A 12,280-nucleotide genomic window follows, 5' to 3' on the forward strand; every position below is an offset into this window, starting at 1 on the left:
TATGTAAATGCAGCGAAATGCTTTCAGGGGGGGGGTATATCGTGATGCGTGCTATGCAACGGTACGCAACAAAGGCAGAAGAGTGACCAAATGGTGTCGGGAAAAAAATAGAGAAAAAGAAAAAGGGGGGGGAAAAAAAGTGGTGAGAATGGAAAAAGAGGTATAAAAGGGGGGAAGAGATAGAGAGAGAGAGAGAGAGTTGTTGAATAGAGGCTGGCCCAGATTCTCCTCAGCACTACTCGTGGAACTGCTCGCCTTGGCCTTGCTGCGTGAGAATCTCCCTCGGCTGTGCGTATCCGTCGATTTGTCGCAGCTCAAGCTCGATTGGGTCGAGAACGTCGCTTCCTCGTGCTGCTCCTCCTCTAGCAGGGTGCTGTGCGGCACTTGGGATTGTTGAGGCATGATCCACGGAATGGGTGCGTTGGGCAGCGGCGGCGGCGGCGGCGGAGGAAGAAGAGGTGGTGGTGGTGGTGCTGTTGCAGGTTGTGGTTGAGAAGAGGGATCCGGTTTTGGGGTTGAGGGGGTGGCGGGAGGAGGAGTGGCGGGAGGAGGCCTTGTAGCGGGCAGCCGCGGAGGAGGAGGAGGAGGAAGATGGGTGGTGATGGTGATTGTGATTGTTCTGCTGGTAGGAGTAGGAGGAGGATGTGTTGGCGATGCGCTGGGCGGCGAGGGAGGAGAGGGGGAGGATGATTGCGATGGATGTTGGTGTTAGGGAGCCGGCTTCGAAGTTGATGAAGTGGTGCCATTCGAGGATGGCGAAGACGACTGTGTTGGATGTTAAGCTGGGATTCATTTTGTGTAGACTGGGGGGGAAAAGTGGGGGAGGGTAAAGGGGGTAAGGGGGGTTGATGAGATATGTAAAGAGATGCTTACCGGGAACAATCATGAGGATGCCGTTGGCCATGATGAGCACCTCCATGGGGCTCATAGCCCGGCGAGACGGCAGCACGCCGCGGTTGGTGACGAGGTGCGCGACGAGCTTGGAGTTGAAGAGGGCGCAGAACCAGGCGATGGAGCAGATGTTGAAGATGAGCGTCGCGCGGATGAGCCAGGCGTACTGCCTCGGGGCGGCCAGCTCGGCGATGCCCTCGCACTGGATGACGGTGTAGGCGACGCGGAAGGAGATGGCCAGGAGGGTGATGAGCAGCGAGAGGACGCAGACGGCGCGCTTGGTCCTGGGCGCGAAGAGCGAGACCATTGTCCAGGCTTGGTTGACGAGGGCGGCGTCGGTGACGACGGTGAGCAGCGTGGAGAGGACGGTGCCGGCGATGCTGGCGCGGTAGTTCCACGCGGGGACCTGGGAGAAGTCGCCGGTCCAGACCTGGTAGAAGTGCGAGAAGGGGGTGAGGAAGAAGTAGATGAGCAGGACGGTGCGGACGACGCAGACGAGCAGGGCGAGGGCGTGGAGGAGCGACGGGCCGTCGGCGCGGAGGAGCCTGGCGGTGGGCGTGGCGGCGAGCAGCACGAGCAGCATGGCGAGGGCGGCGCCGAGCTGGGCGGCGTAGTTTGTGATGATGCTGGCCGTTTCGTCGTTGAAGGCGTCGATGACGGGGATGGGGATGGATATTGGCGGGGAGGAGGGCGAGACGAGGATGGTGATGTTTTGGGTGTACGGGTCGAAGGAGGACATGGTGGTGGTGGTTGGTGGTGAGGATTTTAATAAGGGTGTGGTGTGGTGAAGCTGGATTTCTGGGTGTGTATAAGTGGTGATGCTGACAATCTTGGTGTTGAAGATGTTGGGAGATGGTATATCCGGAGAAGGAGACGAGAACAACAGAATTACTCTAAAGAGAAGCTCAACAGCAATAGCAAAGCAAAGCAAAGCAAAGCAGAAAGACAAAATTGAAAAATCTCAGCCTTCTTTCTTTTTTCGTCTGAAGCATCGCACTCTCAAGCCATTGTTCCCAAGGCGATTCACCCAGATTCTTCGTCATACCTCTCACTTTTATATGGAAAACGAAAACTACCACCACCACCACCACCACCACCACCACCACCCAGAGCGAATCGCCTGCATTCCAGCACCCCTTGCCCGCCAGCATTGTCCTCGCGCGGCATAATGAATGGCCAAATCCCAGCGAGCTTTGTTTCCAATCACAGCTGTCTTCATTGGGAATGGTAGGCTGAATCTGGAGCTTGCTTTGCCTTTTGCAGCTCCACGTTCCGGGGAGGAGTTTCTGCAAAGAGGTGAAGGTGAAGTGAAAGAGTAGAACCAGAGAGGGTGGATAGGTGGAAGAGTGGAGGGGTGGGAAGGGAAGGGATTAAATGCAGGTCGCGGGAGGGCTTAGTATTGTTGTGCGGCCGGCTTAGTATTGTTCTCTGGTTTGTGGCTTGCGGCAGGGGCGTGGAATCGGGCATGTTTGCGGGATGCAGGGGGGTTTTTATGTGGAAGGTGGTGTGCAGCTCCAAGTCATGTTTCCTGGTATTCGGGTTGCTTGACGTGGGAGAACCCTTGTATGTATGGTTGTATGTGCTGTTTTCCGGTTGCTTTGGGGGGGGGGGGGGGGGGGGGTGGCGTGGTGATGGCTTCAATTACCTACTAGGTAGTACTAGGTATCCCTACTGGGTATATCTTCTGTGAGTGATGGATGACATTACAATGCCTACCTTAGATGGATGTCGATGCTACTACTGCCGCGATATCACTAGAAAGTCAACGACTTCAAGCGGCATCCAAGAGCTGCCAAAGAAAACACTAGGAATAAGTACTTGTAGCTGTCAAGAGCTGGAACTGCCCGCATGGTGGCCGGTGTCACGGAAGCAGCCGAGCGCTTACGACCAACAGCCTCCAACTGCCGGAATCCCCCCAGATTACATACTACCTACATACATACCACATACTACAAAGCTCCAGCACCACACATCGTCTTCAGTACTGCTAAATTGGGTTGATGTCTATAAAATCCCGCGTCGCCAACGGGGGGATATCCATCCGGAGGATTCGATAGTCTTGCAAACAATGTGCAAACCCTCCCTCTCTCATTTCATCGTCCACTATCAAGCCGCGAGCGATGGATGGATGGATGGAGGGATGGAGGATTCCTGCATCTGACGCCCGCTCAGAGAGGCTGTGTCACCCCGCGGATGGTCTCCCCGGAACTCTCCATCTGTTGTCCCCTGTCGAGGTGCATTAGGCCGCTGTCGAATCAAGAAAAAAAGAAGGAACAAAAGCAGGATAGGGGGAGGCGAATCACGAGGTGGGAAAGCAACATGAGAAAAAGGCGAAAATAGCAGTGGAATGTTTGCTGCTTGTTTCAATGGTTTCGTGCTGGGGGGTAAAGACCCTTGTTCAAGGGGGGATAGGGAATGGCACATTTTGCGGCTGAGAGAATCACTTGGCGAGGAGCACTTTTGTCTTGCGAGATGGAATCGAGAGGGGAAACAAGAGTCATCAAGTAGATAGCATTATGAAGCAGGCTATGTGTTGAATTGATGCTCCCAGCTTGAATCGTTGAGATTGTCCAAAAAAAAAACCCGTCTATGAGTTGATCCAGTCTCTGTAATGTCGTCCATCATTGCCTCATATCACCCTCGGTGTGTATGCGTCCCTGTCCAAGGTAGATCCAGCCAAACTGCAATGTCGAATCAAGATGAAATGAGACAAGAAAAATAAGAAGTAAGCCGCCCGCCAAACTGCCATTGAAAAATCACACAAACCCAACGTCGTTCCTTTCGGAAATCAATACGAGCAGAGCCCGCCAACCTCGTCCTCCATCGTCCACGTCCACGCAAGCCCCTTGACCTCGACATCCTCCGTCTCCGACGGCGCCCCGTCGTCCTCCTTGCCCAGGAAGAAGTCGCCGCTGCCCTCCTGCCGCACCTGTCGCCTCATGAAGCGCTTCGTCCACTCCTCCACCGCCGGGTCGCCCGTCTCGTCTCTCGCCTGCTTGAGAAAGGGAATCAGCGCCGTGCCGCCGGTGCCCTTCTGGTGCTTGCCCTCGCTCTTGCGCGAGGCAATGGCCAGGTTGAGCGGCCGCCGGGCCACCTCGGGGCTGCGCGACCTGCTGCGGGCGCGCATCTGGCGCGACGGCGTGATGACGTAGCGCGTCACAATGGCAATGTGCTTGTCCCTGAAGGCGCTCAGCATCGCCAGGCAGGCGTCGTAGGCCAGGCACAGCTGCGCGTCGCCCGTGTGCCCCTCGACGAACTCGCGGATGTTGGCCACGCGCGACACGTCCTCGAGGAACCGCGCGTGCGGGCCCGGCATGTAGTTGCGCATGTCCTGGATGAAGTTGTGCCGCGCGCTGCGGCCGCGGTGGTCCGCCGACTCGCACGGCGAGGAGGAGGAGGAGGAGGCGGCGGCGTCGCCCTTCTTCTCGCCCGTCGGCCGGTGCTGGATGCCCAGCGCAATGTCAAAGAACTGGATCAGGCTGCTCTGGGCGTTGCTGCCTCCGCTGTACTGGCGATACTCGTCGTTGCCCGTGCCGTCGTCGTAGATGACGCCAAACGGCAGCCCGGCCTCGGCCATGTTCTTGCTGCCGGCAAGGAACGGCCTGACGCGGTTGTAGAAGATGACGGGGTCGCAGCTCTCGTGCATCCTCTGCAGGATGCTCGTCAGGTCCGTCAGGCGCTCGGCAAACGTCCGCAGGCAGCGCGTGACCGTGGCCGAGTCGTCTTGCCGCGCGGCCGCCATGGCCGTGAGCATCAGCGACATGATCGGGGCGCCCCGGGCCTCGATGGCCACGGACACGAGGTAGAACCACGACTCGTCAATGGCCCCGGTAAAGGTGAAGAGCGTGGCCAGGTTCTCCAGGCTGTCAATGTCCTCGTCCATGAAGAGCGGCTTGAAGTTCCACAGGCACACGGCCGCGTACGTCGCCACCGGCGGCACCTCGAGCCGCCGCGAGACGGCGAGCAGCGGCATCGAGATTTGCGGCGGCAGCCGGTCTGCCGGAGAGTCGCCGCCCCAGATGTAGCCGTGGGCCATGAAGCAGAGCAGCGAGTACGCCCGGCGCCACTCGGCGTCGTGCTCCAGGCCGATCGTCGACAGCACCGGCAGCCGGTCGATGACGCCGCGGAGGCGCCGGCTGAGGATCAGGGCCTGCAGGTTGGCCACGATGGCCTCCCACTTGTTGTAGTAAGGGTCCGGGAGGCGGGTCAGGGGGAGAGTGCCGGGGAGGAAGCCGTGGGTTGGTGAGATGCCGTAGTCGGCGAGGACGGGGATTGGGGGCAGCATGTCGACGCCCTTGTGCTCTCTTTCTCACTCTCACTCTCTCTCTCTCTCTCTCTCTTTTCCCTTCTCGGACTACCGGACTAGAGTCCTGTCTCCTTTAAAGAAAAAAAAGGCCACTCTGGGTATAACAGAAAATGAAGCCGAGGTGGAGAGATCAAGATGGAGCTGCAGAGGAGATGGAGAAGCTGAGAGCTATTAAAAACCTGGGGTCCGATTTGTAGGTAGTTCTTGGGTGAGTCTGAAACAAGTCGCGGGTTGACAAATATTTTCTGCTGTGTAGCGGGGAACGCGTATGTATATGGTATGCTGCCGAGATATCTCTCGTCTTGCGGGATATAATAGCTCACAAATCTGCAGACCAGCTGCCGATGACTGCAAAAAGGATCTCTTGAGAGTGTAGATGACTTGTATTAAGAGATGCAGGTGTCACAAGAACAAAGAACCAGGATGGAGAATGAATGCCTCCGAAAGGGCCAGTGGATCGAAATGTCCGTTGGTGCGGGAAAAGATGATACGTCCGCAGCGACCAGGTGGTCCGATTTTTTTCTTCGAAGCGTTGTTCTTTTCGTGGCGAAAACGGGCCTTCGGGGGATGGCCTGTCCAATTATTAATGTAGGTAATTCCGTCGTCCCTCGTTACTTAGCTCGACGCCGTTTTGTGTTCGCGTTGGGCGGTTTGAGCGAATCCGACGATCCGGTCGGGAGGCCGTTCGACGCCACCGGATGGAATAACTTGGGCGGGCACTAGAGGCTTTGGAAGAGGTCGGGCGAAGGCGGGAGACGTTTGATGGAAGGGGGACCAAGATGATGCTGCTTTTTAGTGCAGAGGATGGTGCTTTCTCTCTCTCTCTTCTTCTTCTTCTTCTTCTTCTCCTTCTTTTTCTCGGCGTGAGGCTTCCACAGGCACTGACTGGCACGTGATGTATCGACAGGTGATGCATTTGGCTCTCGGTGCACTTCCGTCTTCAGCCTCCTCAATCAGACAGTTGTTGGAGAGTCTTTACTGCTGAGGAGCCCTCTTTACCCCCAGATTGAGGGCTGGATGATATAAGAAGGTCACAGCTGACGGCAGGATTAAGTGGTTGCTTAAGGTGACCAAATCCCAGAAATGGACCCCTGCTCGAGTTGTCAACTGGCTCGGCTAAGTTGCGCAGCCAATCAGAGACTAAGCGTACCTTGCATGTCCGAGCAGCCACAGGTTTCGGGCCTTGATACCTACACCTACTACTACCTACCTAGTATCTCTTTTGACTTAGATGGCCATGATGTCTGTATATATACAGCACTGGAACATTCGCTGTATCTCGTCGTACAGGCTCAAGTACCTCTGCTCTTAAGCACAATCTTACACCTTCCTGTCTATTTGATGCATAAAGAAAGTGTCGCAGGGTATATCTCTGCCAAAGCCAAGAGCCATCTCCATCCCCAGCCTAGGTAGCATTTTTTCAACTCATTCTCCAGTCGTTCCAACTGCAATCCCAACCCTTGCGTATCGCCAGTTGTCAGAGACTCTAATCATGAGGGCATGAGTATGGTCTATATATCCAAATAGCCGCCGTCAGCTCAACAAGCGAGTGAATCTCGACAGTGGATCTTCTCCACTACTTTCTGATTCGGAATGGCTTCCGTAGCTCAGTTGGTTAGAGCTTCGTACTAATACTTGCACCACAAGTCTTTGGTAATGCGAAGGTCGCAGGTTCAAGCCCTGCCGGGAGCAAAGCTCTAGTGCCATCCAATCGCTTCTTTCTTTTTTTTGCTTTTTTCGACTGGTTTCCTTTATCACCTTCTCTGGGAAATCCTCTGGCGTATTGACAATGCAGGGTAGAGCGACCAACTTCTTTCCTTTTCTATTTTTTTTTCTCTAGAAATAGCGATGCTTTCTTGTTGGGATATGACATGTTTGCTGGTCCATTTCTGCTTCCATGTGCCAGTGCTAACTCTTTGTCGTAAAGCACTAGATGCTGCCCCTCATACCCTCCCTCCTACCCTACAAGTGAACAATCAGTGTGAAATTCCGTTAACTCATATCAGACACCAGGCAAAGTCATTAATGTAAGGCTAAGTTAATAGACTGACCAGAGAAATCGTCTGCAACGACACTCGGTAAGGAAGCCGGCCCCCTTGTTGCTTCTCGCTCAAGCGCGCCCAAAATACCGGGTCGTGCATACCTATGTACTTATCTTTAGGCAAATCTACCGAGAGTACTGTGGTACTGACAATGGATCCGATCTCGATAGCTGCAGATAGTACTTGCATGCTCTGCTAGACGTATCTCCATGTTGAGGACTTGCCTTTGCTTCTCAAGAGGGTAGGTATACTGCATAAGAGGCACTAGGTACTCTTGGGCACTCGGCTATGGGCGTTTCCTAGATATGTCCATATATCACTTTGGCCTTGGAATGAGACGATAGCCACGGACATACACAATTAGTGGTACTCGAAGATTTCCTGGCAACGACATGCGCTTTGGAGCCTTAGTATCAGGCTGGAGCATGAGGGAATGGAGCGGCGTCACATTCATGCTCCAACTTCGTATTTGTAATCTAGAACGGGTCAATCTCGAGAAGCATGCGACGACTCGGTAGCTATATCCGATGTTAGGCGAAACCGTCTGACATTCCGAAGAACCGCATCCGCATCAGCAGGTTTTGGATGAGAGCAAGACACAAGGAGAAAGAAAAAAGTTCCTCGTGGTAAAATAGTCCCGGTTGGTGCGTTGACGAGGGCCCCTCATTCGAGCCGCTCTCCACAAGGCCCGAAGGTGAGAAGCTCCATATTATCACTCCGGCTTCGTCTGGAGAACGGATTCTTCATTACCCTTTCCCCCAGTAAGTTGCCGGGATACCAAACCTTTCTTTTTTTCTTCTTTTCCTCAAAAAAAGACCTTTGTGCTAGGGCCGACTGGCACTATAATTATCCGATTCTCTCCATGCACAACCGGCCTCTGGAAACAACACCCTCAGCCATTCTTCGTCGTCAAAGAACATAAGAGATCAAGGATTTAAGCATCTCAATAACGATGGCTCCATTCCCACGTGGGTATGCCCTGTTGTAGACTAGCCCCCGATGACACCATCACCCTTGTCCGTGTCGTTTTTTTTTTTTTCCTTTGCTTCTCTCTTTTTGCTGCCGACGCTTGATTGCTTGTCTATATACCATTGCAGACAATTTCTCCGAGCGATTGGACCGACTTGATGGAGCGGGAACCATGAAACTACAGTCATATAGTCACCTTGATTAGGAGCAAGTGGCTGCATCGAATTACGTCTGGATTGGACTGATTGGGCGCCTTGAAAGCAAAAGATCCCGGGTCTGTGTTGGAGGGACGGATTGCGGCACGATGCCGACAGAAGAAGAGCCATGTAAGCCGCGGGCAACTCCAGCTAGAGAGGCCATGATGAGCAACTTAGGTATATGCTTGGTGAATGTGAGTTGGATGGAATAAGACAACTCTGTTTGTAGGCAGACGTTTCATGGTCTGGTTGTCGCATGTCAGTGCCAATGACCTCGGCGAATAGCTTCACTGCCGACTATTACAGAGCATTTCTCTCTCTGGATTGTGAATCTTTTGCCCAGCCGGCAGTCCTTCACCTTTTCACGATGTGGCGCTCGATGGCAATCCCGCTTTTAGCCCGGTCACCAACACCGGTTCCCCCCCCCCCCCCCACCGTTCTCTGCTCGTCTTATACGAAGAAACCCTAGTCTTGACAACCTTGAACGAAGCCCATCTCTACCCGTAAAGGGCGTCCCTGGTACGACAAGCTTGGTCCGTTTGCAGCGAGGGATTCGCCTCACGCCCTCTTGTATCGAGCACATGTCTGTTTATTAAGCTTCGTCTTGAGCCCCTGCCATTGCGTGCTGCCCCGGCCCTCCACTTTCTCGGATCTCTCGTGCCGATGAGCTTGGCCGCAGGTTGCCACTGTCAGCATTCGTTGTGATGCCGCAGTTGCTGCTCTCTTTGGTGACTGGTGGTGACAGTCGGATGGAGAGACAAGAACAACGACGGCGTTACTCGTGCTGGTTTGGGGCCCCGCGAGATGTCCGAGATGGCGAGTTTCTTTAACGTAACGCTGCTCCGTCTTTTGCGAGCCTGAATAAATAAGCCCTTGCCTGCCCTCCTCTCATGATGCAGTAATCGAAGCCATTCTCTCTCTCCCCGTCCCGTCGCAAAGTCTCTGTCGCGCGCTTTGTAGAGCTCCGGCTGCGTTGTCCGGGCCCCGTCTCTACCAAACATGGCGTCCGCTCAGCTGGAAAAGACAGACGAAGTCGTCTCGGCCGGCCCCATCATCACCGAGGAGCCTCGCAGCCGAAAACAAGACGCCGACATCCTCGGCGTTGACGAAAAGGCCGGCGCGAACCTCGACGTCGAATCCAAGGAGGACCTCACTGCCGGCAAGACGCTGTACACCCTGACCAACGAGAACGGCGAGGAAGAGGTCGTCGACGAGGATGACCCCCGGATCAAGGACATCCCGCCGTACGTCAGGCGCATCGTCAGCTTCAAGGACGACCCCACGGAGCCGACGCTGACGTTTCGGTACTTCCTCCTGACCATCCTCTTCGTCGCTCCCGGCGCCTTCTTGTCGCAGATGGCCCACTACCGGACGACGTATGCGCCGTACTCGGTCTTCTTCGTCCAGATCGCGTCCAACTACGTCGGCGTGTGGCTGGCCAAGGTGCTTCCGGCCTGGTGGGTGGGCATCCCCGGGACCAGATGGGGCTTCAGCCTCAACCCGGGCCCCTTCAGCACCAAGGAGCACGTCCTGGTGACCATCTCGGCCGCGTCGGGCGCGACGTACAACCTGGGCTACACCCCAATCTCCATGTCCGAGCTCTACTTCAACCAGCCCGTCAACGGCGCGGTGGCCACCTTCTTCATGCTGGCCATCACCTGGACGGGCTACTCGTACGCGGCGCTGGCCCGCCAGTTCCTCATCTACGACCCGCAGTACCCCTGGTTCCAGTCGCTGTGCCAGACGGCGCTCTTCGAGACGCAGAAGAAGCAGCGCGAGAGCCCGAGCCGCGCCTCGCGCAAGCAGATGGTCGTCTTCTTCGCCGTCATGGGCGCCGTCATCCTGTGGCAGTTCCTGCCCGAGTTCGTCTTCCCCTTTCTCGGCTCCCTGGCGTTCCTGTGCTGGGTCGCGCCGCACAACAAGACGGCCAACTTTGTTGGCGCGGGCTTCGGCGGCATGGGCTTCCTCAACCTGTCGCTGGACTGGTCGAGCATCTCGACTAACGGCAGCCTGTTCTTGACGCCCTGGTGGACGCAGGTCGTCCTGTTTGCCGCCTTTGTCGTCAACTGCTGGATCCTCATTCCGGCGGCCAAGTTTGGCGGCCTCGGAAGCTGGCATCACGCTCTCATGTCCAACCGTGTCTTTTTGGGTATGTTCCTAGTCCCCCCCCCCCCCCCCCCCCCCCCCCCCCCCTTTTCTTTTTCTTCTTCTTTTTTTCTTCCCCTTCTTATTGGTGCGCGGCGATGTAAAGTTTGAAAGCTGACTGGCAATTATATAGAAAACGGAACAGCGTACCCCTTGACCGACCTCCTGACTGCAGATGCCAAGCTCAACGAGACGGCGTATGAACAGTATGGCGAGCTCTACGTCGGCACCCAGAGCCTCTGGAGCATGTTCTTCGACTACGCCTCCTACTCATCCGCCCTCGTCTGGATGGTGCTCTTTGGCTGGCCGCAGATCAAGGAGAGCTTCAGGAAGCTCAAGGAGCGGTCGACCAAGAAGGACTCGGGCAAGATCACGGAGCAGTACAAGGACCAAATCAACATCCTGCAGCGGCCGTACGACGAGATCCCCTTCTGGTGGTTCGCTGCCTTGTTCTTGGTGTCGTTTGTCATGCTCATTGTCATGGTCGCCAAGAACTTGCTCTTCATCCCCGTGTGGACGTACTTTGTGGCCATTGCGACGGGTGCTCTTGTTGTCGTGCCGCTGGGCTGGCTGTATGCCCTGTCCAACTTTCAGCTGGTAAGAATGGCCAACCCCCAACCCCGATGCCGCCTCGGTGTCTTGTCATACTGACCCATGGCTCTCTTAGCCCATCGGAACCACAAACGAGCTCCTGTACGGCGTCATGGTCAACGCCGTGTCCGGCTTCAAGAACCCCTGCGGCGCCTCGACGTACGGCGCCATCGCCGGAGACGCCTGGTACCGCGCGCAGCTCAACCTCCAGGACATGAAGATTGGCCACTACATGCACGTGCCGCCCAAGGCCGTCTTCTTCTCGCAGGTCTTTGGCTCGGCCATTGGCATCCCCATCGACTACGCCGTCATCCGCTGGGTCATCGACACCAAGCGCGACTACCTGTCCGGGGCCAAGGAGGATCCCACGCACCAGTGGACGGGCCAGGCGCTCGCCTCGTCGCTGACGTCGGGCGTCCAGTACGTGCTCGTCGGCCCCAGCCGCCTCTTCAAGCAGGACATTTACAAGCCCGTGCCCTACGGCTTCCTCGTGGGCGCCGTGTGCCCCGTCGTCATCTTTTTGCTGCACAAGGCGTTCCCGCGGGCCAAGTTCCACCTGTGGAACACCACCATCTTCTTCTCCGCCATGTCCATCTTCTACGGCAACATCAGCACGGGCTACACGTCGAGCTTCATCGGGGGCTTCGTCGTCATGTTCCTGGCGTACCGCTACCGCTATGACCTGTGGGCACGGTGGAACTATATCCTGGCGGCGGCCTTTGATGCCGGCTTCAACTTTAACATGCTGCTCATCTTCCTGTGCTTTGGCGCGGGCAAGATTATCGAGATGCCCAACTGGTGGGGGAACAATGCGGAGAGTAGCGAGCGGTGCTTTGCGTTGGATGACTGATGACTGTTTTTATATATGATACCTTTTCGTTTAGAGTGTAGAGTGAGAATTCAGGATTCAACCTGGGGAGCACGTGGCCGGCGCAGGATTTGGTGATGCTCGAACAGCTTCCAATGTAGACGATTGATAGATAATAGGAGCCTCGTGTGTTCGATAACAAGCTGGATGCATTTCATGTAGCTTCTTGAAATGATGGAGCACAGTCCTTACGTGGCCAACGTGAAGATGTCGTCAGGTGCAACAGCAGAGCAGTTACAGGGCTTACAGGGCTTACAGGGCTTACAGGGCT

General features: G+C 55.7%; 3 protein-coding genes across 3 annotated transcripts; 1 reads left to right on the forward strand and 2 right to left on the reverse strand.

The window, feature by feature from the left end:
• Positions 1-634: 634 nt before the first annotated feature.
• On the reverse strand, positions 635-1,630 carry TRIREDRAFT_64018 (mating type pheromone G-protein coupled receptor; the record flags this gene model as incomplete). Its single annotated transcript, XM_006966547.1, has 2 exons — positions 635-765; positions 874-1,630. Coding segments are annotated over 2 exons (888 nt in total), but the record flags the coding sequence as incomplete, so codon positions are not given.
• A 2,049-nt stretch (positions 1,631-3,679) lies between these two features.
• On the reverse strand, positions 3,680-5,176 carry TRIREDRAFT_64330 (uncharacterized protein; the record flags this gene model as incomplete). The annotated part of the gene is made up of 2 exons (XM_006966548.1): positions 3,680-4,244; positions 4,275-5,176. The coding sequence occupies 2 exons, from the start codon at positions 5,174-5,176 to the stop codon at positions 3,680-3,682; spliced, it is 1,467 nt and encodes a 488-aa protein (XP_006966610.1).
• A 4,228-nt stretch (positions 5,177-9,404) lies between these two features.
• Positions 9,405-11,991, forward strand: TRIREDRAFT_64167 (uncharacterized protein; the record flags this gene model as incomplete). The annotated part of the gene is made up of 4 exons (XM_006966459.1): positions 9,405-10,554; positions 10,684-10,747; positions 10,880-11,147; positions 11,218-11,991. 4 exons carry the CDS (start codon positions 9,405-9,407, stop codon positions 11,989-11,991), a joined length of 2,256 nt encoding a protein of 751 aa, XP_006966521.1.
• Positions 11,992-12,280: the final 289 nt, after the last annotated feature.

This window comes from Trichoderma reesei, assembly GCF_000167675.1.
Source record: "Trichoderma reesei QM6a unplaced genomic scaffold TRIREscaffold_13, whole genome shotgun sequence".
NCBI lineage: Eukaryota > Fungi > Ascomycota > Sordariomycetes > Hypocreales > Hypocreaceae > Trichoderma > Trichoderma reesei.